Source organism: Pelophylax lessonae (assembly GCF_965119305.1).
Source record: "Pelophylax lessonae genome assembly, chromosome: 5".
Taxonomy (NCBI): Eukaryota; Metazoa; Chordata; class Amphibia; order Anura; family Ranidae; genus Pelophylax; species Pelophylax lessonae.
The window spans coordinates 111,003,862-111,030,281 of NC_138772.1; the positions used below are offsets into that span (position 1 = coordinate 111,003,862).

The window sequence follows — 26,420 nt, forward strand, 5'->3', positions numbered from 1 at the left end:
TCAATGGTGGCTCTGTCTATACAGAAAATAGATTCTACAGTATGCTGCAAATTCGATTGCAGTGTAGGATCGATTTTGTGTCCAGTAAGAATGGGAGCAATAGGATGAGTTCCAGGAGCATTTGAGCAGGGAAGAACGTTTTTAGTGATATAGAACCCTGATGTCTCTTTGATGTATTCCCTTTATTTTCTGCAATATAGACGGAGCCACTATTTAAAGTAGAGACCAAAAATAGTTTGAGAGGTATTTCCCTTCCTAAAAGTGAAAAACACATCTAACACATCAATTTAATAATGTGAAATAAGTGGTGCGCTTTATCCAAGTGATTATGTACAATTCAATGTGCATAAATCTCAAATGAGCGTAATCAGAATACACAAATTAATAGTGAAACAAAGTATGATATATCAGAGTCCCAAACACAACGTGTTTAAACTTCTTAAATAATATTCAAGTGATCAAAAGTGTTGTCAGATCGTGATGGAATCAAAAAGGTGACTCTACAATTCCCTCCACCTGTTGAAATTCCTCCTTACCGGAAGGATTAAAAGTAAGTGCTCCTTATTACAATATCCAAACATCAATTCCTGTGCCCAAACCAAAGAAAATCGTGCTCTCCACCGTGCATGCAAAATAGCACTTTGTTTCACTATTAATTTGTGTATTCTGATTACGCACATTTGAGATTTATGCACATTGAATTGTACATAATCACTTGGATAAAGCGCACCACTTATTTCACATTATACATTCATTATCATCTGGGAGCAGCTTATCACAGACCAGCGCACTTTATTTTTCACATATATTCACATCAATTTAATAGTCTTAACATTCGTAGGCGCCGTCCCTAGGTTTTTGGTCCGTGGGCATGCACACCCTGTTAAGAGTTGATTCTTATGAATGTAGTCATCTGAGTAACATGTAACATAGAGTGTCTAGTAAACACCGGAGCCCTATGACCACAGTTACTCTCCCACCCAAAAAATGATAGGTAATGTGGCCTGGTGTACTCTTAGCACCATCTCAGCCCAGCCTACAACAACTTGCTTAACCTTTTTATCAATGTAGTCATCTGAAAAACAAGAAATGTAGGACTTGCTGTTTGAGCAAGTCAGAAATCAGATTAATTGTGACACCATTATTTATCTCATTATAACACTAGATGCACATGGAAAACTTGAAAGATTATGCGTGATGGGGTGACAATTTTTAAAGACAATTCTTGTCTGTCTGAATTCTGTAATACTGATATCTACAAACATGACAATGGACTGGTACAATGTTCACCAACAGTTTCCTCTATGTTTAAAGTAAAACTAAAGGAAAAACTTGACAGGGGTTATATCCCTCCCTTACTTTATACAAAATGGGAAAAAAAAATGTTTTTCTTTAGTTCTGCTTTAATACTCTCTTTTTCTTTTCAGTGACGCCACAGTAAACAATAACGCAATTGCACCAAGGTTTACCCAATCATGACTCAAGTGCTTATTGTCCCATCCAACACTATAAAAGGTTCCTTCTTACAGGAACCTTTTGCAGTGTGTTGTTGGAGATAGATAGAGCAGTGCTCATCATTGATAGCTAGATATTGTGTTATTGTGACTCTGAGTGTAGATTGTCAGAGAAGTGTTAGTGTAGTGTTAGTGAAGTGTGAGTATAGTGTGAGTATAGCGTAGTATCAGTGTAGTGTGAGTATAGTGTGAGTATAGCGTGGTGTCAGTGTAGTGTTAGTGAAGTGTGAGTATAGCGTAGTATCAGTGTAGTGTGAGTATAGTGTGAATATAGCGTAGTGTCAGTGTAGTGTTAGTGAAGTGTGAGTATAGTGTGAATATAGCGTAGTGTCAGTGTAGTGTTAGTGTAATGTGAGTGTACTGTCAGTGTAGTGTGAGTATAGTGTGAGTACAGCGTAGTGTCAGTGTAGTGTGAGTATAGGATAGTGTCAGTGTAGTGTGAGTATAGTGTGCGTATAGTGTAGTGTGAGTATAGTGTAGTGTCAGTGAAGTGTTAGTGTAATGTGAGTGTAGTGTCAGTGAAGTGTGAGTATAGTGTGTGAGTGTAGCACGAGTATAGTGTTTCAGTGTAGTTTAACAGCATTCACATTAGTGTTTAAAAGCATTACATTACATTTAGTGCTGAATACACAATTTGTTTTTGTTCTTTTGGTTGCTGCGTCTTTTTTTTTTTGTCCCCTGCCTGCCCACTTTTTTAAATTGTCAGCTGCAGTTTCTTACTGTGACACTGGTGTTTCCCCTTTTTTGTTTGTTTATATATTTTATATATATATATATATATATATATATATATATATATATATATATATATATATATATATATATATATGCTGTATATATATATATATATATATATATATATATATATATATATATACTTTTTTGGGGTTCTAAGTAACTTTCTAGCAGAAAAATGCAGACCACCCACAGTACATTACCCCCACTACTTTGATGTTAACCACTTGCCGACTGCCTAACGCCGATCTACGTCGGCAGTCAGCCCCTCACAGGCACAGTGACGTAGGGCTACGTCACTAGCTTGTGAGGGTCTAGGGAGCGAGCGCGCGCCCCCGGAGGCGCGCTCCCGCTCCCGCGTGGTCACGGACCCCCCCCCCCCCGCGCGTGTGACCGGCGGACCCGATGTCCGCCGGCCACTCTGCGATCGGCGGGGGAGAGGGAGAAAGTCAGGTGGCTTGTGTAAACAAGCCACCTGTCATTCTCCTCGGTGTAAAAACACTGATCACACGGATCTACTATGTAGATCCGTTGATCAGTGTCCTTACAGCTCAAGCCACAGCCAATCACAGTAGAAAGCACGCCCCTAGGGACACAAACAGCCCCTCCCTCCCAAATAAAGTTAACCCCTTCACTACCAGTGTATTTTTACAGTAACAGTGCATATATATAGCACTGATTACTGTAGAAATGTCACTGGTAACCCCAAAAGTGTCAAAAATGACAGTCAAGGGTCCGATCTGTCCGCCGCAATGTCGCAGTACCGCAAAAAAAATCGCAGATCGCCGCCATTACGCGTTAAAAAAAAAACAACAAAAATGACAAAAATCTTTCCCTTTGTTAGTAAACGCGATAACTTTTGCGCAAACCAATCAAAATACGATTTTTGCGATTTTTTTTACCAAACATAGGTAGCATAAAACAAATTGGCCGAAAATGTTAAAAAATTTTGATTTTTACATTTTTTTTGGGGGGAATTTCATATAAAAAAATGTGAAAAATATTGCTATTTTTTCAAAATTTACGCTCTTTTTTTTTTTATAGCGCGTGATCAAAAAATCGCACAGGTGATCAAATACCACCAAAAGAAAGCTCTGTTTGTGGGAAAAAAAGGACGCCAAATTTGTTTAGGTACAGCGTTGCACAACCGCGCAATTGTCCGTTAAAATCACGCAGTGCCGAATCGCAAAATACCCCCTGGTCAGGAAGGGAGTAAAATCTTCCGGGGCTTATACCTTTGTTGTGGCAGCAGCTAGCTCTCATAACCCAGTTATTTTTTTTTTGTACTGTTGGCGACTCTGCATTTGATAAAAGTGGTCCCAGGGACAGATTCGCCACTGAATCACTTTTAGAGGAGACAGGAGAGGTGCCCCCATACATGTCCGCTGACATCCGCCTCCCTATAGAGGACAATGGGTGGCCGATCAGGTCCGCCTGAAAAATGGACAGACGGACCCATGTGTGTGAGAGAAATCTGAGATCTTTTTGACCCGAGATCTCTCAATAAAGAGGACCTTTCATGCTTATTTCTATTACAGGGAATGTTTACATTGCAAGTGATAAAAAAAATAATAATAATAATCCAAGGGGCAGTGTAAAAATAAAAAGTAAAATAAATTTTTAAAAAATCCCTCCGTGCTTGTATGCAGAAGCAAACGCATACCTAAGTAATGCCCACATAAACAGTGTTCAATCTACACATGTGAGGTATCGCCGCTTTCATTAGTGTGAGAGCAATCATTTTAGCACTAGACCGCCTCTGTAACTCTAAACAGGTAACCTGTAAAAAATTTGAAAGCATTGCCTATGGAGATTTTATGTAGCCTGGTTTTTCACCATTCCATGAGAGTGCGAAATTTCAAAGCATGACATATTAGGTATTTATTTACTTGGCGTAACATCATCTTTCACATTATACAAACAAATTGGGATAACTTTACTGACTAAGGCTAGGTTTCCACTAGTGCGGCTACGAAGTCGTGCTACTTCTAGCACGACTTCGTAGCAAAAGTAAACCGCGGCTTCAGTTAGACTTGTCCCTCATATATAGAGGGAAGTCGCGCTCAAAAGTAGTACACGATTTACTTTTGAGGTCGCGGCAACTGAAGCCGCGGCAGTGGAAACGGGCCCCATTGAAAACAATGGGTTTTGACTTGCTGTGCGACTTGACATGTGTCAAGTCGCACCGCAAGTCGCACTAGTGGAAACCGAGCCTAAGAGTCGGTTCACACTGGGGCGACACGACTCTGTACTACTTTGCGGGCGACTTGTGCATTCCCATGCACCACGACTTCGGAGCGACTTGCATGGACTTCACATAATGGAAGTCTATGCAAGTCGCTCCGAGGTCGCCCAGAAGTAGTACAGGACCCTTTTTCTAAGTCGGAGCGACTTGTGTCGCTCCTATTAGAACGGGTCCTGTAGCAGTCAATGGACTGCGAGGGATCGCGACTTGTCAGGCTGACAAGTTGTCTGACAAGTCGCGCTAGTGTGGACTGGGTCTTACTATTTTGTTTTTTTTCTATTCAAAAAAGTATATTTTTCCACAAAAAAAATGTGTTTAAAAGACCTCTGCACAAATACGGTGTGACATAAAATATTGCAACGATCGCCATTTTATTCTCTAGAGTCTCTGCTAAATATATATATATATAATGTTTTGAGGTTCTAAGTATTTTCTAGCACAAATTACAAGTTTAAACTTGTAAATCATAAGTTCCAGAAAAGGCCTGGTCACAGTGGTCAACATGTAAATAAATAATGTCAAAACTGTAAACGGCAAATGGTTAAGGCTCGGTTCACGTATATGCGATGCGGGAAGGCTGCGAATTCGCAGCCTGTTCCCGCATCGCACACGCACCCCCGGCAGTTCACACTGCCATATGCGATACGCTGGGGGTGTCAATGTAATCTTAACGACACCCCCAGTTTGATCGCATATCGCAGTGCGATCGTGCAGTTCGCACAGGATCGGATCGCACAAGTGTGAACCGCTGTGCGATCCGATCCTGATGCGGCTGCAAAAATGCCTCCTGTGCGTGTTTGCTGCTGGAGCGATGCGAATTTAGCCATACAGTTTGTATGGCTAAACTCGCACCGCACAGCTGATCGCATGTAATGTCAGAGCAGTGCGCTCCGACATTACATGCGAACCCCGCACACGCACAAGTGTGAACCGGGGCTGAAAGAGAAGTTTTAGTTTTTTTCTAATAGATCCAAATCTCCCTATAAAGAGGACTTGTCACGGCCCATGCTGTCACAAGGGATGTTGGTTATCCCTTGTGATAGCAATAAAGTTAGTACACAAAAAAAAGTGAAAAAAAAAACAATAGTTTGTACAAAATAATAAATAAATAATAATAAAAAAAATGTAAAGCGCCACCGCCCCACTGAGCTTACACGCAAATGCGAGCGCATATGTTATTCCCACACGCATATGTAAACAGTGCTCGCACCACACATGTGAGGTAATGTCACAAATGTCAGAGCAAGAGCAATAATTCTAGCAGCAGACCTCCTGTGAAACTCTAAACTGGTATTCTTTAAAGCGTTTAAAGCGTCGCCTGTAAAGAATTTTATTCACCATAGTTTGCCGCCATTCCATGGGCAGACGCAATTTTAAAGCGTGACATGTTAGGTATCAATTTACTCGGTGTAGCATCATCTTTCACAATATACAAAAAAGTTGGGCTAACTTTAGCTAGTTAACCGCTTGCCGACCGCCGAACGACTATTTTACTGCGGCGGTCAGCCCCTCCTGGGCAAAGCAACGTAGCACTACGTCACTCGCCCGCGAGCCTCTAGGGGGCGAGAGCACGCTCCCGCTCGTTTCTGCACATCCCTGCGCGAGTGACCGGCGGATCCGATGTCTGCCGGTCACTCGCGATCTCCCGCTGGAGAGGGAGAAAGGCAGGCGGCTAATGTAAACAAAGCCGTCTGTCATTCTCCCTGGTGTAACTGCAGAGATCATACGATCCTGCTATGTAGGATCATATGTCTCTGTAGTTACATCACTAGCCACACACCCCCCCCCCCCCCAACAGTTAGAAACACGCCCCTAGGGATACATTTAACCCCCTGATCACTAATAAAGTTAACCCCTTTCCTGCCAGTGTAATTTTTACAGTAACAGTGCATATGTATAGCACTGATTACTGTAGTAATGTCACTGGTACCCCCAAAAGTGTCAAAAATGTCAGTCAAGGGTCCGATCTGTCCGCCGCAATGTCGCAGTCCCGCAAAAAAAAAACGCAGATCGCAGACATCCCAACCTGCAAAAACTAATTTCAGGGAGGTTAGGCCCCCCCCACACGCCGCCCCCCCCCCCTTTCCAATTTAACACTACCAGAGAATAATGAAATGAAATGTAATCAGTATACCTGGTCACTGGTGCTGGTACTGGTCACTGGTGCTGGCCTGGTCACTGGTGCTGGTACTGGTCACTGGTGCTGGTCACTGGTGCTGGTGCTGGTCACTGGTGCTGGTGCTGGTCACTGGTACTGGTCACTGGTGCTGGCCTGGTCACGTCACTGGTGCTGGTACTGGCCTGGTCACTGGTGCTGGTACTGGTGCTGGTCTGGTCACTGGTGCTGGTACTGGTGCTGGTCTGGTCACTGGTACTGGCCTGGTCACTGGTGCTGGTACTGGTACTGGCCTGGTCACTGGTGCTGGTACTGGCCTGGTCACTGGTGCTGGTACTGGTCACTGGTGCTGGTCTGGTCACTGGTGCTGGTACTGGCCTGGTCACTGGTGCTGGTGCTGGTCTGGTCACTGGTGCTGGTACTGGCCTGGTCACTGGTGCTGGTACTGGTGCTGGTCTGGTCACTGGTGCTGTTACTGGTACTGGCCTGGTCACTGGTGCTGGTACTGACCTGGTCACTGGTGCTGGTCACTGGTGCTGGCCCGGTCACTGGTGCTGGTACTGGCCTGGTCACTGGTGCTGGTCACTGGTGCTGGTACTGGCCTGGTCACTGGTGCTGGTACTGGTACTGGCCTGGTCACTGGTGCTGGTACTGGTGCTGGACTGGTCACTGGTGCTGGTACTGGCCTGGTCACTGGTGCTGGTACTGGCCTGGTCACTGGTGCTGGTCTGGTCACTGGTGCTGGTACTGGCCTGGTCACTGGTGCTGGTCACTGGTGCTGGTCACTGGTGCTGGTACTGGCCTGGTCACTGGTGCTGGTACTGGTACTGGCCTGGTCACTGGTGCTGGTGCTGGTACTGGCCTGGTCACTGGTGCTGGTACTGGTGCTGGTACTGGCCTAGTCACTGGTGCTGGTACTAGCGCTGGTACTGGCCTGGTCACTGGTGCTGGTACTGGTGCTGGTACTGGCCTGGTCACTGGTGCTGGTCACTGGTGCTGGTACTGGCGCTGGTACTGGCCTGGTCACTGGTGCTGGTACTGGTGCTGTTACTGGCCTGGTCACTGGTGCTGGTACTGGCCTGGTCACTGGTACTGGCCTGGTCACTGGTGCTGGTACTGGCCTGGTCACTGGTGCTGGTACTGGTGCTGGTCCTGGCCTGGTCACTGGTGCTGGTACTGGCCTGGTCACTGGTGCTGGTACTGGTGCTGGCCTGGTCACTGGTGCTGGTACTGGCCTGGTCACTGGTGCTGGTACTGGCCTGGTCACTGGTGCTGGTACTGGCCTGGTCACTGGTGCTGGTACTGGTACTGGCCTGGTCACTGGTGCTGGTACTGGTGCTGGTCTGGTCACTGGTGCTGGTACTGGCCTGGTCACTGGTGCTGGTCACTGGTGCTGGTACTGGTGCTGGTACTGGCCACTGGTGCTGGTACTGGTCTGGTCCACTGGTGCTGGTACTGGCCACTGGTGCTGGTACTGGTCTGGTCCACTGGTGCTGGTACTGGCCTGGTCACTGGTACTGGTCTCAGGTGCTGGCTCTCTGGTGCTGCTCTCAGGTTAGGTCACTGTGTCTGTCACAGAGTGGGGTGTCACGATGATTGGTCCCCCCGCGCGCCAAAATGCCTCCTGGAGTATAAGATGTGGCTGTAGTAGAGAGCAAAGCCTCTGCTTGCTCGCTGCAGCTCCTCCCACAGGCGGAGTGCATGAATCATATCACTCCGCCTGTGAGCCGGATCTACTTCGGCTCCGTGCAGGCTTGCTGACACACTCTTCTGCCTGCATCGATGAGTCATCTGACTCACACGCAGAGCCGGGACATTGCTCTGAGCTCGCGGGTGTCCGTGAGCTCAGGGTGGAAAGCCGGAGTCTCCCGCGACTTGCGGGAGACTTGGGATGTCTGAGATCGCCGCCATTACTAGTTGAATAAAAAACAATAAAAATTACATAAATCTGTCCCGTAGTTAGTAAACGCAATAACTTTTGCGCAAACCAATCAAAATACGCTTATTGCGATTTTTTCACCAAAAATATGTAGCAGAAAACAAATTGGCCTAAAATGTTAAAAATTTTTGATTTTTACATTTTTTGGGGGGAATTTCATATATGGGAAAAAATATTGTTAAATTTTCAAAAATGTCGCTCTTTTTTTGTTCATAGCGCAAAAAGTAAAAATGGCACAGGTGATCAAATACCACCAAAAGAAAGCTCTGCTTGTGGGGAAAAAAAGGACGTAAATTTCATTTGGCAGGACCGCGCAATTGTCAGTTAAAATCACGCAGTGCCGAATCGCAAAAAAGGCCCTGGTCTTTGAGCAGCCAAATCCTCCGGGGCTTAAGTGGTTAACTAGCGTTTTGTTTTAGTTCATGAAAGTGTTTTTTTTTTTCTCCAAACAAAATGCGTTTAAAAATACGCTGCACAAATACTGTATGACATACAAAATTGCAACACCCATCATTTTATTCTATAGGGTTTCTGCCAAAACATATATATATATATATTTATATATATATATATATATAATGTTCGGGGGTTCTAAGTAATTTTCTAGCGAAAAAAGTAAATAGTACTACAAAAAAAAGTAGTACCGTAGTAGGAGCGAAGTGTCAGAATTGGCCTGGGAAGCAAGTGGTTAACACACAGTCCTGTAAACAGCAGAAAACCACGCCCACCTATCAGTTACTCTCCCCATAAGCTAAAAGTCCCGCCCCTCTTGTCACTCAGTGAGGCCCTCCAGTCTAGAACGCTCTGCTGGGCCCCGCCCTCCAGTATTGGTAAAGTCTATCATGCGGGATAAACGCTAAGCCCCGCCCTCCCTGTCAGACGGCACGATACTGACGTCAGGGAGTCCTCGCGGAGTGATACAGCGTGATCCGTCTCCGCTGTCACTGCCTGGGAGCCGCCCTCTCAGCCTGACCTGACCTCGATCATTAGTAAACTTCGCCTCTCTGGCACTAGACTCCGCCCACATAGCCAGGAAGTGAGGCCTGATCGTTGATTGGCTGCATCTAGGTCTCGCGAGACCAAGGTGCAATGCCAGTGATATCGGCTGCTGGTGCTCGCCGAGCTTAGCGCGGACAATGAGCGAGGGAGCGCGGAGAGCGGAGTCCGGCACTCAGGTGAATGGTGACTCAGGTGTGCAGGGGGGGCGGCGCCTTCCTGTGGTAATGTGCTGCCAATAGCGCTCCTCCCCTGAGTGTGGTCTTATGGAGGATAAGTGTCAGTGCTCCGCCCCTGGGTTGAAGTGGGCGGGCACACATAGCTGTGGAGATGTACAACCAAAGTTCAGAGCACCGTGCACTGCTGCCAGGGGAGAGGGACTGGCGGGGTTCAGGAGGAAGTTGCCATGCTGAATGTCATCACATGATCTGTCAACTGCCATATGTTATATAGAGATCTGTAGATCAGCCACTAGATGGAGCTGTCAGTGCATCCCCCTCCCAGGAGATGAGGAATTCTCCCCTGGGTGGTGCATTCAGTCTTCACAGTTCACACTCCTGCTGAGTTCTGAGTGTTACCGCAGGGTGTGTCCCCTCACTACTGTCCGCTATGGTTCCTTCCACTGACCCCCTACCTCACTGTGGTGTCCTGTACTGATGTAGGGGTTAGTGGAAGGAACCATAGTAGTAGCAGGGGACACTATCCAACACACCCTAAAAGTGTAGGAGATCGCTTGGAGCTCTGCACGTGAGCAAGGATTCAACACGCCGCCATAAGGGTGAGTATTCCTATTCTTCTACAGGGTATTTTTAGGCTAAGGAGGATCTTCAGTCATTTATTAAAAAAAAAAAACACAAATACTGTAGCTGCTGGCTTTTAACCACTTCAATACTGGGCACTTTCACCCCCTTCCTGCCCAGGCCAATTTTCAGCTTTTAGCGCTTTTGCATTTTGAATGACAATTGCGTGGTCATGCAACATTGTACCTAAACCAAATTTGTCATTTCTTCCCACAAATAGAGCTTTCTTTTGGTGGTATTTGATCACCGCAAGGTTTTTTTTTTTTTTGCTTAACAAATAAAAAAAGACAGAAAAGTTTTTGAAAAAGAAACGTTTTTTTGTTTATACAATTTTGTAAATAGATAAGTTTTTTTGTTCCTGCACTGATGAGGCCGCACTGACAGGCACTGATGGGGTGGCACTAATATGCGGCACTAATAGGCGGCACTGATATGCAGCATTGGTGGGCACTGATAGGTGGCACTGATGGGCACTGATAGGTGGCATTGGTAGGCAATAATGGGCACTGGTGGGTGGCACTAATAGATGGCAATGATGGGCACTGGCGAGCAGCATTGATGGGGAGGGCACTAGCTGCCAGCACTGATGGGGAGGGCACTGGCGGGCTCCCTGAGCCCTGATTGCCATCCCTGGTGGGCATCCCTGGGGTCATGGGTGGGCATCCCTGGTGGTTCTAGTGGCACACCCCCCCTCCTAGGGTCTGCACTGGTAATAAATGCTCTGATTACCAGTGCAGACCCTCCCCTGTCAGGAGAGCCGCAGATCGGCTCTCCTCTACTCGTGTCTGTCAGGCACAAACTAAGGAAAGCCTATCAATGGCTCTTCCTGTGTACTATGTGACCAGCTGTGATTGGACACAGCTGGTCACATGGTAAAGAGCCCATGTCAGTAGGCTCTTTACCGAGATCGGAGATGCGGTGTGTCAGAGTGACACGCAGCATCACCGATCGCCTTATCCTGCCGCCGTTAGATGACATCCAGTCAGGTTAATGCAACCACCTTCCCGCAGTCAATCGCCTATAGGGCGAGCGGGAAGTGGTTAATACACAGACACCAACTGGTTCTTCGCCAGTCTTTAGATCCCAGACACCTCCATTTTGGTTGTGGGAAGCCAGTGTCCTGTCACATTGTCTGAGTATCAGTATTCTAACGGAAGTGATGTTCTCAGCAAAAAAATGCTTACTGCACAAGCGGCATGCATTCCAACATGGCTGCTATGCGTTCCAATAGGTTTTCTAATGTGACAGAACACTAAGGCGGCAGTCTTCGGTTTCTTCAGTTTCACACTTTAGCAGTAAACTCACCTTATATCCTGAAATACAAGATTACATTTTTATTATTCTAGTATATACTGCAACAAGCCTGCAGGTAGAAGGTATAGACGGCCATCTTGGTACACCCCGCATTGCTCAGCGTCAAACTGATTATATAGTGAAATAGACTATTTCACTCGGTCACGGTGAAAAAGTCTATTTTAGTATATAAAGAGTTTAAGATAGGTTTAAGCTAAGATAGGTGTGAAATTTAAAACTTGCTTGGGTGTAAGAAGATGTCTGCTGCCGCCTTCATGTGCTGTCAGATTAGGAAATCTATTGAAACACATAGCGGCCATGTTGGAATGCATAGGGCATGTGCAGTAAGCAATTTTGTTTGCAACGTCACTTCTGTTGCATGTTCTGATGGGTAGCGCTATTCTGATAGAACACCGGCTGTGACTTCCTGCCTTTTCGCAGACGGCTTCCCCCCGTGCATGCGTGAGACGCACTGCACATGCAGACTAGTCCTGCAGCCTCCTGGGGTTGTGGGTGGGGGCTGAACTTCTGCTATTCTCACCTAGGCAGGATGAGTGGGAGCGGGTACCTGTCAGAAATAGGTACCTGCTGTCAAAAAAAAGATTTTGTTCATTGACGGTACTGGGGTACCTGGAGGATCTTCTGCAAGCAGAGTCTCTGACTGCTCTGATGGACTACTGGAGATTGCTCTGAGGGAGATCGGTTGGATCCTGGACATTCAGGAGTCTACTTTGGTTCTGTCCACAAAAACTGGACTATCTGGGTCTGACTCTGGACTCGGCCTCCGTTTCTTCCTCCAGTTTCTTCCTCAGGAAACACTCCAGACATTGCAGGAGGCAATTCAGTTTCTGTTTTTCAGCAGACGGTCCTCCCTCGGGGCTTGCATGCACATGCTGGCCTTGATGGTGTCCACGCTCGATGCGGTCTGTTTGCACAGTTCCACACAAGTTCTCTGCTAAAGAGTTTCTGGTTAAATGGATCAAGAATCCACGGTCTCTAGAGGTGGCTTCGCTCTCCGGCACTTCAACAGGGAAAATCCTTCTCCTCTTGTACTGGACGGCTGTCTCCACGGTTGCCAGCCTGTCCGGGTGGGGAGGCGTCCTCAGCAGAGACGTGTTCAGGGGGACTGGACTCTGGCAGAGCCCAGACTGCCGATTAGTGTACTGGACCTCCGAGCGATCAGACTTTGTCTGGCTTATTGGACAATCATCTTCAGGAGTGTCCGGTACAAATTATTTCGGACAATGCCACAGCCATGGCCTATGTCAATCACCAAGGGGGCACAAGAAGTGTCCTGGCGGCTCGGTAAGTAGCCGACATTTTTAAGGTGGGCTGAATGATTCGTTCCAGCCCTCTCAAACTTCTGCCACGACTCCTGGCAGGATTCAGGCAGAAGGGATTCCAGTCATTCTAGTGGCTCCAAACTGGCTTCGCTGGTCTTAGTATGCCGATCTGGTATGGCTGGTCGTCGATGCTCCTTGGGGACTTCCTCTCTGAGAGGATCGGCTGTCCCAAGGACCAATCTTCCATCCTGCTTTACAGTAGCTGGCTTTAACGGCTTGGCTGTTGAACGCCAGGTGCTGAAGGATGGAGGTTTGCTTGAATCAGTCATTCTTAAGCTTTTAAAAGCTAGGAAATCTGCCTCTAGGAAGATCTACCATCGTACGTGGAAGACTTGCATTGCGTCATGTGAGTGTCTTGGGGTCCATCCCCTCTCCTTCTCAGTGGGGTGGATCACATCTTAACTTTCCTTTTAACAGGGGGTTGAACAGAAATTGGCCTTGCGTACCATCAAGGGTCAGGTATCTGGTTTTGGCGGTCTTTTTCCAACAACCTTTGGCCACACACTTCCTGGTGCGTACCTTTTCTCCAGGGTGTCTGACATTTGGTTCCTTCAGTGCAGATTCCGTTGCCGCCCTGGCATCTTAATGTGTTGCTTCAGCTCTACTGAAGCTTCTCTTTGAAAATACTCGGGAGGTTTCCTTGCTTACGCTGCCTCAGAAGGTGACCTTCTTGGTGGATATTACCTCTGCATGCAGGGTTTCGGAACTGACGGTGCTATTCTATCGTTCACCTTATGGTGATTCACAAGGATAAGGTGGTGCTTTGCCTCTATCTGTCATTCCTTCCTAAGGTGGTCTCTATCATTTGAATGAAGACATTCTGTTGCCTTCCCTGTGTCCCAGGCCTAAACATTTGAAGGAAATTGCCTTGCATGTTTTGGATGTGGTCTGGGCAATTAGGGTGTACCTGGCAGCTAATGAGTCTTTTAGGAAGTCACTCTCTGTGCTCACAGACGGATCACAAAGGGTTGTCCGCTTCTTCGGCGACCATTTCTAGATGGATCAGATGGTGGTTCAGGCATCAGGGGTCAGGTTCCTCCTTTCCCTGTTTAGACGCACTCTACTAGGACGCTTAGTGTCTCCCGGGCTTTCCGTCATCAAGCGTCAGTGATGCAGGTTTGCAAGGCGGCCACCTGGTCATCGGTGCGCGCTTTTACAAAGTTTTTGTAAAGTGGATGTGTTGGCATCTGCCGATGCTTCTTTTGGCCACAAGGTTTTTGCTGGCTGCTGTTTAGAGGACCTGGTCCTCTTTGAGGGTGTATTATTTTTCAGGTTGAGCTCCATGTTACCTGGTTGGCTACGGTTAGACTTGGGAATTTTTTTCTGCTGTTTCCTACCCCTCATGTTTGACACTGCTTTGGGACATCCCAATGGTTAAGAACCAGGAGCTGTGTCTGTCAATGAAGGAAAGAGAAAATGGGATTTTTGACTTACCGTAAAATCGATTTCTTTGATGTTTATTGTTGGACACAGAACCCGTCCCTCTATGGAGTTGGGTTTTTTCTTCTGACACTGCTTGTAACAAAACTGCTTCCCTTATAGCAGGAAGTGGGAGTATACCCCCCTGGGACTGCCCCATAGGGCGAAGTCAAGTTTTTCTTTTCCTGCCTAGTGTCCTACTCCTGTAGGGGGCAGGATAACCCAGTGGTTAAGAAGAAGCAGGAGCTGTGTCCGTCAATGAACATCAGAGAAATGGATTTTATGGTAAGTCAAAAATCCAATTTTTGGTCCTCCTTTAAAAAAAAAAAAAAATTTAAAGCGGCTACAAATACTATAGTTGCTGAATTTTAGCAGACACTTACCAATCCAGTGCTTCCCTGGTCTTCAGATCTTGGGGCTGCCATCTTGGTTGTGGGAAGCCAGGTTGGACTTTCTGATGTCCCACAGCCAGCTCCCGTTGTGCATCTGCAAGACCATGTGATGCTTTCAGACTGGTCCCGCAGCCTCCTGAGACATGTGACATGTCCCAGGAGGTTGGGGGGGGTGAACTTTTGCTAATCTCACCTAGGGAAGAACAGCAGAAGTAAGAGCAGGCACCTGTCAGGAATAGGTACCTACTCAAAGAATAATCCAATGATCACAGAGGAGGGAGGAGGTTGAGCTAAACTTCCACTTTTAAAGTGTTACTTAACCCACAACTGTAAACACAGTCTGTATATGCAGTAAAGCATGCTTGTTATACTCACTGTCGAACATTAGGGGTTAATCCTCTGCATGTAAACAGGCTATTTGATCCTGTCTTCTTTGATCCTCCCCTTCTTCCACTACCCCAATCCCTCTCCTGATAGAGAAGATGCCAAGGGACAGGCTGCACATGCTCAGTTTGGTGTGTATTTTTATTTTTTTCTTGGGAGGGTGCATGTGATCAGCACAGGGCCAATCAGCACTGTCCAGGCAGAGGGTCAGGGGTCCTGTAGCCTGATAGGACAGTTAGAGTAAAATGAAAACTTCTCCTAGAAGCTTTAACCAGACACTGATAGAAGTCTGAAGACTCCTATATACTGCTGATGGAAAAAAGGTATTTAGCAGTTTATATTTACTAAAATAATTGTTTTTCTCCACCCTGGAATCGGATTGTATTGGGTGTTCCCACTTATGTGATCTGATTCTGTCCATTTCACTGCATTTTGCGAACCGTTTTGGGATGTGGTTAACTTAACATTGACACCCACTGCAGTTCCTATGAACGTTGTGTGGTGAACTGAGCCTTATAGGAATACATTTTCAAGCTTCTCCCCACAGGTGTGTCCATATGCAGCCACATAATGACGTTCGAGGAGAAGCGGTTTAATCTTAAAGCGGAACTAAACCCTCACATCCTTTTAAACCAAGGAAGCCGCCATTAGCGTCTGGTCTTCAACTGCCATGGTGCTGCACATGTGATCAGTCATGACACCAGCCATTTGATGGTTTGGCAGTTTGGTTGAGAGCACAAGCACTTAGGACAGTGGGAATGTAACTGTATTTTAAAACTGAAATCAGTAGGTTTAATTCCATTTAAAACTGCATAAGGAAGGAACTCACTTCCACAGTTAGTGGTATCAGCTGAGAGTGTGGATAACTTAAAGGAGAAGTACAAAGCTGGTTTGGCTGTACTTCTGCTATAGTTTGTTCTGCAATCCTGTGACCCATTTTCAGCAGACAGCAGAATGAAGCCTGTCCAGGCTAGGCCAGAGCTTGTCCAGGCTGGGGCAAGATCACAAAAATATGGTCAGGATCTGCCCACAACCCTCAGCCTCTCAGCGAGCTGCTGAGAACCTGAGCTGGCCGCTCCTGCCCGCTCCATAGCCCAATGCTCCAGTAAGCGGGGGGGAGGGGGGGGGTGAAGAGCTGCTGACTGAGAGTCACCAGTTCTCAGAGCTGGAGGGATTGTGCAGTCAAACGTGGGTTTTGAATTGTTTTTCTCACAATCCTGCGAGCTGTTCTGTCTGATATTTTTCTTGGTCTTCCAGATCTTGCTTTAACTTCCACTGTTCCTGATGACTGCCATTTCTTAATTACATTCTGAACAGAGAATATTGACATCTGAAAACGCTTTGCTATCTTCTTATAGCCTTCTCCAGCTTTGTGAGCATCAACTATTTTCAGTTTCAGTTTTCTAGACAGCTGCTTAGAAGATCCCATGGTGCTGATTGTTGGGGCAAGGTCAGATGAGTCTGAGCATTTAAAACCTTTGAGATTGACATCACCTGGTCTTCCCAGACAATGATTGAGAACAATCCATGACACTGGCAGGTCTCAGCCTTGCAAAGGGGGCAGTGCATGCTATAAATTCTGCAGGGTGCCCAAACTTTTGCAGATGCCATTTTTTTGTTTTCGGTAATTTTGAAAGTGTCAATGATGGAAATAAAAATTTAACTTTTGTTGACATATTATAAGAATGTCTAATCTGTAATTTGATGCCTTTTGGAGATTTTTCCATCTTTCCTTGTCTTCTTTATGCACATTAATACAAATTTTTACCTGGGGTGCCCAAACTTTCGATCCCCACTAAGTATGATTCTTGAAAAAAAAATAAAAGATGCAGAACTTCTCTTTTTAAAAATAAAAAACTGCTAGATGTCCTTCTCAGGTAACACAATGTACAAAGGTATGGCATGTCATAGTGACACAAGCAGGTCGAACTGGATAGATCTGTCAACCTTGCCAGGCTTTGATCACATAGGCGATGATGCCTATATAGTGCGAATGGACTGTTTTGTTGTGTTTTTTTTGTTTGTTTTTAAGCTTCTGTAACTTTCAGGTGCCGTGTGCGGTCTATTAGGATGCACGGCTGCACAGACACAGCGACTCATCCTAATGTGATGCAGGTGTGCAGCCACGAACACAAACTATCTGCATTCAGAACAGCTCATGTGCGCGCCTGTATCTATACAGGGTGCAAGGGTGAGAGTTGGGATTTAAGGAGCCTCTGTCACCTACTCCCGTTCTACCCAGCTTCCTGTCTTTTGGCCTATGTGAGAGTAAAGCCTCGTACACACGATCAGTTTATCAAACAATCTTTCCTCTGTTTTTTGTTGCATGCTAGTCTCATATGGAAAGTGAAGAGGTTACTTTCATACGAAAATTCTCATACGACAGAATTCCACTTCAGAAGTGATGTCATGTGTTGAATTGTTTTGTATGTCTTCTTTCGTTTTCTGAGCATGCCTAGTCTTGCTCTTACGATTTTTTTCGGACGAAAACTGTACTAATTAAACGAAAATCGGACGGTGTGTTGACATACGATAGAAATTTTATAGCCTGCACATCCAGTTTTTGTCATCGCAAAATTCGTAATCGGCTGTTGAAAGCACTATACTAACAATCCGAAAATCGGCAGATCGTTTGTCAGACGAAATTTTCGTATCGTGTGTACGGGCCTTAACACTGCTCAGATTTCTCATATAATCTTGGGAGAGCTGAGGATTTTAAATCCTGCAAAGAAAGCCAGTCCCCCCTGGGAGAGAGGGCGCATAAGGGTGGCAAATTTATATCTGGGGGGGCGGGGGCCCCACAAGAAACTGGAGAACATCTTGTTCAAGGCAGTGAAATAGTGTATACCTACGCAATAGTATTGTGAATGGCAGTGTTGTGTTTACTTTTTCTGTGCCATGTAATTGACTGAATGCACCAATGTTGATTTTGTTTTATTGTATTGTGTTGTTGGTTTTCTCTGTTTTATACCAATAAAAAGATTTTCAAAAAAAAAAAATCCTGCAAAGATGCACTCCTGCAATTAGCTTACAAAACTACAGCAGCCACCCTAAGGCCTGATTCGCATGGGGGGCTTCAGCTTGTAAAAAAACAGTTCTGAACAGCAAGATTTGACAAAGTATTTGCAGAGCTTTAAGCAAGCTATATGGAAGCTTTTAAAGTACCATTGAACTGCAGTTTGTAAAGTTTGTGAGTGTTGAGCACAGATCCCAATGGGAGTGCTGATTGCCACTTCAAATGAGCTGCTAGCAGGCTGAAAAACTTGTTGATAGCCTGCTAGCAGCTTGTGTAAAATGGCAGTCAACACTCCCATTAGGATCTGTGTTTTAGCATTTACAATCTAGAGTTGAATGGTACTTTAAAAGCTTCAACAAAGCATGCTGAAAGCTCTTCAAATGCTTTATCAAATCTTGCTGTTCACACTGTTTCTATACCAGCTGAAGCCTGTGTGAAACGGACTTAATCTACTTTTTTACAATCATATTGTAGCAGTGTTCGCTATGACACTGTGTTTTCATCAAACACTACTAGGCCTTCTTTAACTGGTGGAAGTATCAGCCACAAGAGTCATAAATGGCTAAGTGGGAAGCTAAGGGTTTTTTTTTCTAATAATTAGAGTTAAAGCACTCAGGTGAGGCTGGGTAAGAATTTGCCAGTTGCATCACAGTTTGATGGCACAGTTTGTGAGCCACCTTCTCCTAAAACCATGTGTCAAAAAGAGAAGTAGAATCAGAGAAATGATCAACTGAATCACTTAGAGCCGGGCACCACTCCCTCCCTCCCTCCTAAGACTCTCTACTGCTTCTTTAATGTGATGGACAGTCTCACTAACCAATAGGAAGGCTCAGGGCTTGGAAGGGGTGGGGCCAAACTTTTAGGACCCATTTTTACCATTGCGCTGAAACGTTACATATGTTAGTGTACTGCAGTGTCATTCATTCTGAATGGCGCTCCAAAAACCTCCGCATAGCGCACTGCAACATACAGCAACGTACTAACATGCATTGCGGTGAACTGCAGTACAAAACAAAATGCAGCAGGTGTGATTTTAGATTTGTTGTGGTGCAATTCAGTACACTTCAACAGACTTCACCAGTGTGAATGAGCCCTTGGAGGAACACCCAAGAATGACACATAACGTCAGCTGTCTCTATCGCTGGATCTGCTGATCATTTTGATTTTCAGTTTTCACTAAAGATAACTTCAGATTACTCGTTTTGTCAGATCATGTCAAGGTAACTTTTACAAAACCTGTCTCTGTGTAGCTGCAAATTGCTGGAATTAGCTAACCCACCAAATGTTTGATTTCTCCATATCAGGTGCTGTAATAAACATGGTGGTATACTGGATTCTCCCCATTTGTCAAAATATATTCATTGTTAAAGTGATTGTAAAGGCAAAAGGTTTTTTTAACTATATGCATTCAGATAAAAAGTCTTCTTTGTGCAGCAACCCCCCTCAGCCACCCTAATACTTACCTGAGCCCCATCTTTATCCAGCGATGTCCATAAATGCCTCGGCTGTCCGGGATTCTCCCTCCTGATTGGCTGAGAATCAGCAGTGGTGACATTGGCTCTGCTGCTGTCAGTCAAAGTCATTGAGCTAATCAGGACAGAGGGGACGGGCTGGGCCACTGTTCTGTGTCTGAATGGATACACGGAGCTGCAGCTTGGCTTGGGTGCCCCATAGCAAGCTGCTTGCTGTGGGGGCACTCAACAGGAGGGAGGGGCCAGGAGAGCCAAAGAGGGACCCAAGAAGAGGAGGATCCAGGGTGCTCAGGGCAAAACCAACTGCACAGAGCAGGTAAGTACACCGTGTTCGTTATTTTTATAGAAACAAAAATGAGACTTTACAATCACTTTAATTTCCAGAACTAAGACTTGCTCTAGTGACCGTTTTTGGTGGATTTTGGGTCTTCCTTTCTTGTATAAAATGCCCTTTAATGATATACAGTAGAGCAGACTTCTATATTTAATTATACTAATTATTGTTCTCACTTCTATTTCCTTAGTTGCTTGCAAGACTGGAAGGTCGAGCATCACTTAAAGAACTTGAGCCATTACTTTTTGCCAGCGTAGACTGTCCAGTTCATGGTAAATATTTGTATGCATGTTATTATTGATCTTTTATTTTTGCATATAGTACATAGTTGGTAAGGTTGACTAAAGACCTCAATCTATCCAGTTCAACCATAGTTTGTGTGTGTTTATGTCACTACTATTTTCCATATCCCTGTGCATCAGGGATAGGCAACCTTTGAGATGTGGAGATCTACCTGAACAACATGAAAGCAATCAAAGATCACCAGGGTTTGGCTCCCTTTTTTAGCATACCTTAAAAGTGGACAGTCAGTAGCACAGTGGATGGTGTCAGTCAGTAAGGCAGTGAACTTTGTCAGTAAATTTTACATTTCTCAATCGTTCATTGACACACGCAGCTCTACTTATTCATTGACTCATAGGGTTATGCTCCTCCTTCTAGGGATAGACACTAGGCGGAAAAAAGACTTGTCCACACCTATGGGGGCTGCCCCAGCAGGCATAACCCCTCAGGCTCTGCTAGTCTCAAACAGTCATTCTATGAGAGCGCTGAGTGTCTCTTGGATTTTTTCGCCATCAGATATCTGTGTTACAAGTTTGCAACTTGTTCGTCTGTGCATACGTTCACTAAATTCTACAAGGTAGATGTGTTGGCATCCACAGATGCTTCTTTTGGACGTAAAGTTTTGCAGGCTGCAGTTTAAAAGAGAATTCATTGGTTTCTCTTTGAGGGTTCCATTGTTTCCGGGTGAGCTCCAGTTGTTCCTGGTTGAGTTCTGTTCTACCTGGTAGGCTACTTAGCCATTGGGGAATTCAGTTTTTTTGTCTTGTTCCCACCCCTCATGATATACTGCTTTGGGACATCCCTATGAGTCTATGAATAAGAAGAGCTGCGTCTGTCGATGAACGATAGAGAAAACTGTATTTTTGTAAGAACTTTCTGTAAAATCCTTTTCCCTGAAGTTCATCGACAGACGCAGCACCCGCCTCCCTTTCTGAGTTATGGGGTTCTTTCTAACACTGCTTGCAACCAAACTGTTTGAGACTAGCAGAGCCTGAAGGGTTATGCCTGCTGGGACAGCCCCCATAGGTGTGGACAAGTCTTTTTTTTTTGTGTCTATCCCTAGAAGGAGGAGCATAACCTTATGAGTCTATGAATAAGAAGAGCAAAGAACTTCAGAGAAAAGGATTTTACGGTAAATTCTTAAAAAAATACAGTTTTTTTTGGGTTTTTTTTTCTATTTTTTAGCAGCCCTGTTTGGGGGCGTTGGTGAAGTATCTGGAGTCTAAAAAGACCCCTGATGTCTCACTTTTGAGACCGAGAAAAGAAGATTGAGAACACAGCCCTTAATCTCCATCATCACTGCAGCCTCAGCTGTACAGAATGAAGGAACAGGAAGAGCTCTGAAAAGTCTTCCTGTTCATTCACAAGCTGAAGAATAGTAAACACATTTTAATATGCTTCAGTTATAAATGAACACTGTACATGATCAGTACCAATCACTCACTGTATTTATTCAGAAAAAGGGGCTGGTAAATGACATATGTACTGGCCCCTCCCCCTGCTCTCAATCCTGAAGATCCCTGGCTAGAAAGGAGAAGAGGGGGCCAGCAGCACTGTGGGGGTGGGGGGGGGGTACAGGTAGAATAAGGAAGGGGAACCTGGACACAGAGGGGCAGCATTTACTGGAAACTACCCTCTCTATTTTCCTCTGCTGGCAGCTGAATGCCGGTGGGAGGGAGAGGAGGAGAAGAAGCCAGCTTTCAGTTGCCAGAGGAAAAAACAGGGGATCAGTTCCAGTAAATGCTGCCTCTGCTCCTGTCCAGGTTTTGGGAGTTGGCAAAGGAACGCAATCTGCCAGTCACCTGCCCACAATTGAAGAGTTGCTGACCCCTGCTGTACATTGTGTTGACTAAAGCCTCGTACACACGCACTGATTGTTGGCCGTGAATTTTCGGCCAACATCCGATCGGCCGTTTGTCGGCTTGTTAGTATGATGATTCCGACAACCGACTGCGACTTTTCGGCAGAACAAAATCTGGTGTGCATGCTATAAAATTTTTGTTGGCCGTCACCACAACGGCCGATTTTTCGTCAGTCAGTACAGATTTCGGCAGACAAACATCAGATGAGCAAGACTGGGCATGCTCAGAGAAGAAAAAACACACGGAAAGTTAACCAGCACATGACATCACTTCTGAAGTTGGTTGTTGTTGGCCGAGAATATTTGTGTGCAATCTAGAGCACATTTCAACCAACACAACAACACTGGACAAAAGACGGCCGATCGGTCGGCCAACAATCGGTGCGTGTGTACGAGACTTTAGAAGCACATCTAGAAGTTTTTGAATTTATCCACACTCCCCACTGACACCATTAACTGCAAAAGTTCCACAGCCTTACGCTCTAACTGTAAAAGAATGCCTTACACCACGTGTCTTCCTTAGAGACCTTAGGTGAAAATTTTCTCCCAATGCAAGAGTTACCATTTTAAGATATGTAGATCACTATCATATCCCCTCTTAAGCGTCTCTTCTCCAGGTAGAATAAGTCTAATGTTTGTAGTTGGTACAAACATTACAAGTTGTTGGAAGCAAAAGGCAAAGCAGGAGCTGCCATGAGGGACTGGAGACTGATCCTGTGTCTCTTGTGCACTCTGATGTGAAAAACCTGGAAAACCTATGGTGCATGAAAAGGAATTTGAGGCCATAGCATAATGTCATATAAGAATACCTGTACCTAGCAGAATGATTGATGCTGAAGACTATTGTGTTAATTTTGACTGAAAAAAAATCACGGGCTTGATCTGAAAGTGTTCACATTGGCCATACAAACCAGTCATATTCCAGCTGTGATATTTTCCAATACTGAAGCTGTCAGCTTTCTTTTAAGCCTCATTTAGCAGCAAGCAATAGAACATTATTCTGCACAATATTAATTGCATGTCAAAAATGTAATTGCCTATTTATGGGTACTTTCTCATGCATCTTTGTGAGTTATACTAGTAGCTTCTTCTCATAAAGCAACATTTAAAAAATGTAAAAGAGGTTCATAATGAGCATACTAGCTCATTATGAAATACTTACCTTAGAACGAGCCCCCGCCGTGCCGCCCGCTTACCTGTATGATGGGCGACATATCCAGTCGCCAGTCTTCTGGGATCGCGGCATCCAGCCATCTGATTGGCCGGAGCCGCGGTGACGTCACTCCCACACACACGCGCGGGAGCCGACGGTCACGGCACGGGGCTCTGAAGGAACGGCACCAGCGGCCGTTCCTTCAGAGCGCATGCGCCAGTGATGTCACTGGCTGCATGTAAGGTAAATATCTCCTAAACGGTACATGTTTAGGAGATATTTACAGTGCCTATAGGTAAGCCTTATCATAGGCTTACCTATAGGTACAACTTGCAGAGGAGGGTTTACTTCCTCTTTAAAGCCCAACTAAACTTTCAGTTTAGTTTGACTAACTATATTCAACTTGTATTAAAACAAAAGGAGTTCAACGTCTTGCAGTGCATTTTCTTGAGAAAAGGCCGTATCCTGACCGCATATTGCAATAAGGAACCAGTGCTATCTGTAGCAGTGTTCTCTCTGTAGAGGTCTGTCACACCCCTTTCTGAGCCAGGCCTATAGATCTTTGATTAGCAAAGCTCCATTGTGATTTGAGAGCTCTGGGGGGGCTTTCATTTTTCGTAAAAGCAGCCCCAGTCTGAGCGGAAAAGCTTGTCCCCTGCCAGCATGCTGCAAATGAGGACACTTACTCTAAGTGTGGAAGCAGTGGTCTTTCTGCAGAGGTCTGACATACTTCCTGCTGAGTCAAACTTAAAGATCTTCAATCAGCAAAGCTCATGCTACCTGCTGGTTGGAGAACTCTAGCTGTGGGCATGTCAGAACTCTGCAGAGAGACCACTGCTTTTACACTGAAAGCAAAGGTCCTTCGCTACAGCATGCTGACAGGAAACAGACCTTTTAGCTCAGGCCATGGCTGCTTTCTTAAGGAAATGGCGTCGGCCTTGCCCCCTTCTAAATCGTAACTAGAGCTTTATAATCATCAGGGAGTATGAGCTTTGCTGATTGGGGATTTATAGGTCTGAGTCAGAAGGTGGTGTGACAGACCTCTGCAGAGAAACCACTGCTTTCACACAGAGCGCAATGGTCCTTCTTTCCAGTATGCTAGCAAGGGGGCAGGCTTTTCTACTTGCAAAAAGAAAATTCATCCCTGAACTCATAAGGCCCTAAACGCGGGTACCTCTTAGTACAGCATTCAGCTCCATCTTGCCACAGCATGCCATAGATTTTGCCAGGCTGCAGTCAGTGGGGCTAGACTAAAAGTGGGTGCAGTAAAACGCCAGGATGGGTCCACTGCAACTAGATGGCCCCATGTGCAATGGGCCTTAGACTTTGATCACATTTTGTTTTATTGTACTTGTAAAGTATTTAGCTGATTTAAAGTTCAATTGGGCTTAAAATCTTCCTTTTTAGCTACCAAGTGTGATACACTGTTGGAAGCATTGGCATAAAGAGGTGTTTTTATTTTAGGCCTACAGGATGTTTTTTTTTTTTTTTTTAACAAGGAGTGCTTTAGAACCGGTTCACACTGGGGCGACTTGTCAGGCGACTTGGTCGCCTGACAAGTCGCCTGCCATAGATTAGCACAGGACCCGTTCTAATAGGAGCGACACAAGTCGCTCTGACTTAGAAAAAGGGTCCTGTACTTCTTTGGGGCGACCTGGAGCGACCTGCATTGACTTCAATGATATGAAGTCCGTGCATGTCGCTCCAAGGTCGCGGTGCGCGCTGTGCACCGCGACTTCACAGGTCGCCCCGGGAAGTCGGGTCGCCTGTATGTGAACCGGCTCTTATTGAGAGAAAACGTAACAATACAGAAGCATTAAGTAAATAAACAATAACCATCACATCACAGGTGTCAAGAGCAATACAACATAGTATTCAGTAACACAAAGCAGTCAATCATTTAGAATCGGAGGGTAAGTACACAACTAGAAGAGAATAAGGAGCAGCCAAACCATATCAATTACGTGTCAGGGGGAGGGGGGGAGGGAGGGGGAAGAGGGAAGAGAAGGGGGGGCTACAGAATGTTTTTAATGACCATCTGATATTTTCCAAAGAAACCCTAAACCAACGCTCTCCTTTCCTACACAGGTGATATAATCGAATTTCATGGTGCCGAAGGCACAGGGAAAACAGAAATGTTTTGCCATCTAATTGCACGGTGTATCTTGCCCAAATCCGAAAGTGGTTTACAGGTGGAAGTGATCTACATAGACACAGATTATCACTTTGATATGCTTAGACTGGTGACTATCCTTGAACACAGGTTGGCGCAGAGCAATGAAGAGACAGTGAAAGAGTGTTTGAGTCGTTTCTTCCTAGTCTGTTGCAGCAGTAGCGTTCAGCTGCTTCTTACTCTTTATTCTCTAGAAAACATGTTTTGCAATCATCCCACACTGTGCTTACTAATCATAGATAGCCTTTCTTCCTTCTACTGGATCGACAGGAATAATGGGGGAGATAGCATCGCCAAGCAAGAGTCGAACATGAGAAAATGCATTGAGCTTCTTGATAAACTGCTAAAAGAATACAAGTTGGTTCTTTTCGCTTCAACTCAAACGCTTATGCAGAAATTTTCTAACGATGTCAACAAAGGATCTTCTCATTCCACAGAACTCGCTGCTCCCATCTTGAACTTTAAGCCTTACCTCTGTAAGTTGTGGCAGCATGTCACTACACATAGGATCCTCTTTTCAAAAGATGCAATGCAACCAGACAATGTCCAGACATTTTCAATAACCTCCAGTCACCTGAAGACTAACAGTGTTACTAGACACACGTTTGTAATAGCTGATTTTGGAGTAAAGTTTATTTCTTGATTCTGTATTTATTATAATGCATTCTTCATTTTTGTAATGTTTTATTTTAGACATCAACAATTTTCACAGTATCTGTGAGTTTGTTTTTTTGTTTTTTTTTTTTTTTTTTTTTTTAAATTGTAGAGCACTTTGAAAGAAATTTAAATTAGGAATGGAACTCCTTAAGCCTCGGTTTCCACTAGTGCGGCTACGAAGTCGTGCTACTTCTAGCACGACTTCGTAGCAAAAGTAAACCGCGGCTTCAGTTAGACTTGTCCCTCATATATAGAGGGAAGTCGCGCTCAAAAGTAGTACACGATTTACTTTTGAG

The 26,420-nt window shown here is 45.2% G+C and overlaps 1 protein-coding gene across 2 annotated transcripts; it reads left to right on the plus strand.

Moving 5' to 3' along the window:
• The first annotated feature begins 9,577 nt into the window (after positions 1-9,577).
• XRCC2 (X-ray repair cross complementing 2) lies at positions 9,578-26,201 on the plus strand. 2 transcript variants are annotated; one of them, XM_082257424.1, is made up of 3 exons: positions 9,578-9,724; positions 20,189-20,270; positions 25,383-26,201. In XM_082257424.1, the coding sequence occupies exons 1-3, from the start codon at positions 9,686-9,688 to the stop codon at positions 26,108-26,110; spliced, it is 849 nt and encodes a 282-aa protein (XP_082113550.1). In that variant the 5' UTR covers positions 9,578-9,685; the 3' UTR covers positions 26,111-26,201. The 2 variants fall into 2 exon arrangements, with proteins under 2 accessions (XP_082113550.1, XP_082113551.1); XM_082257425.1 differs by having other exon boundaries at positions 9,622-9,740.
• The last annotated feature ends 219 nt before the right edge of the window (positions 26,202-26,420 follow it).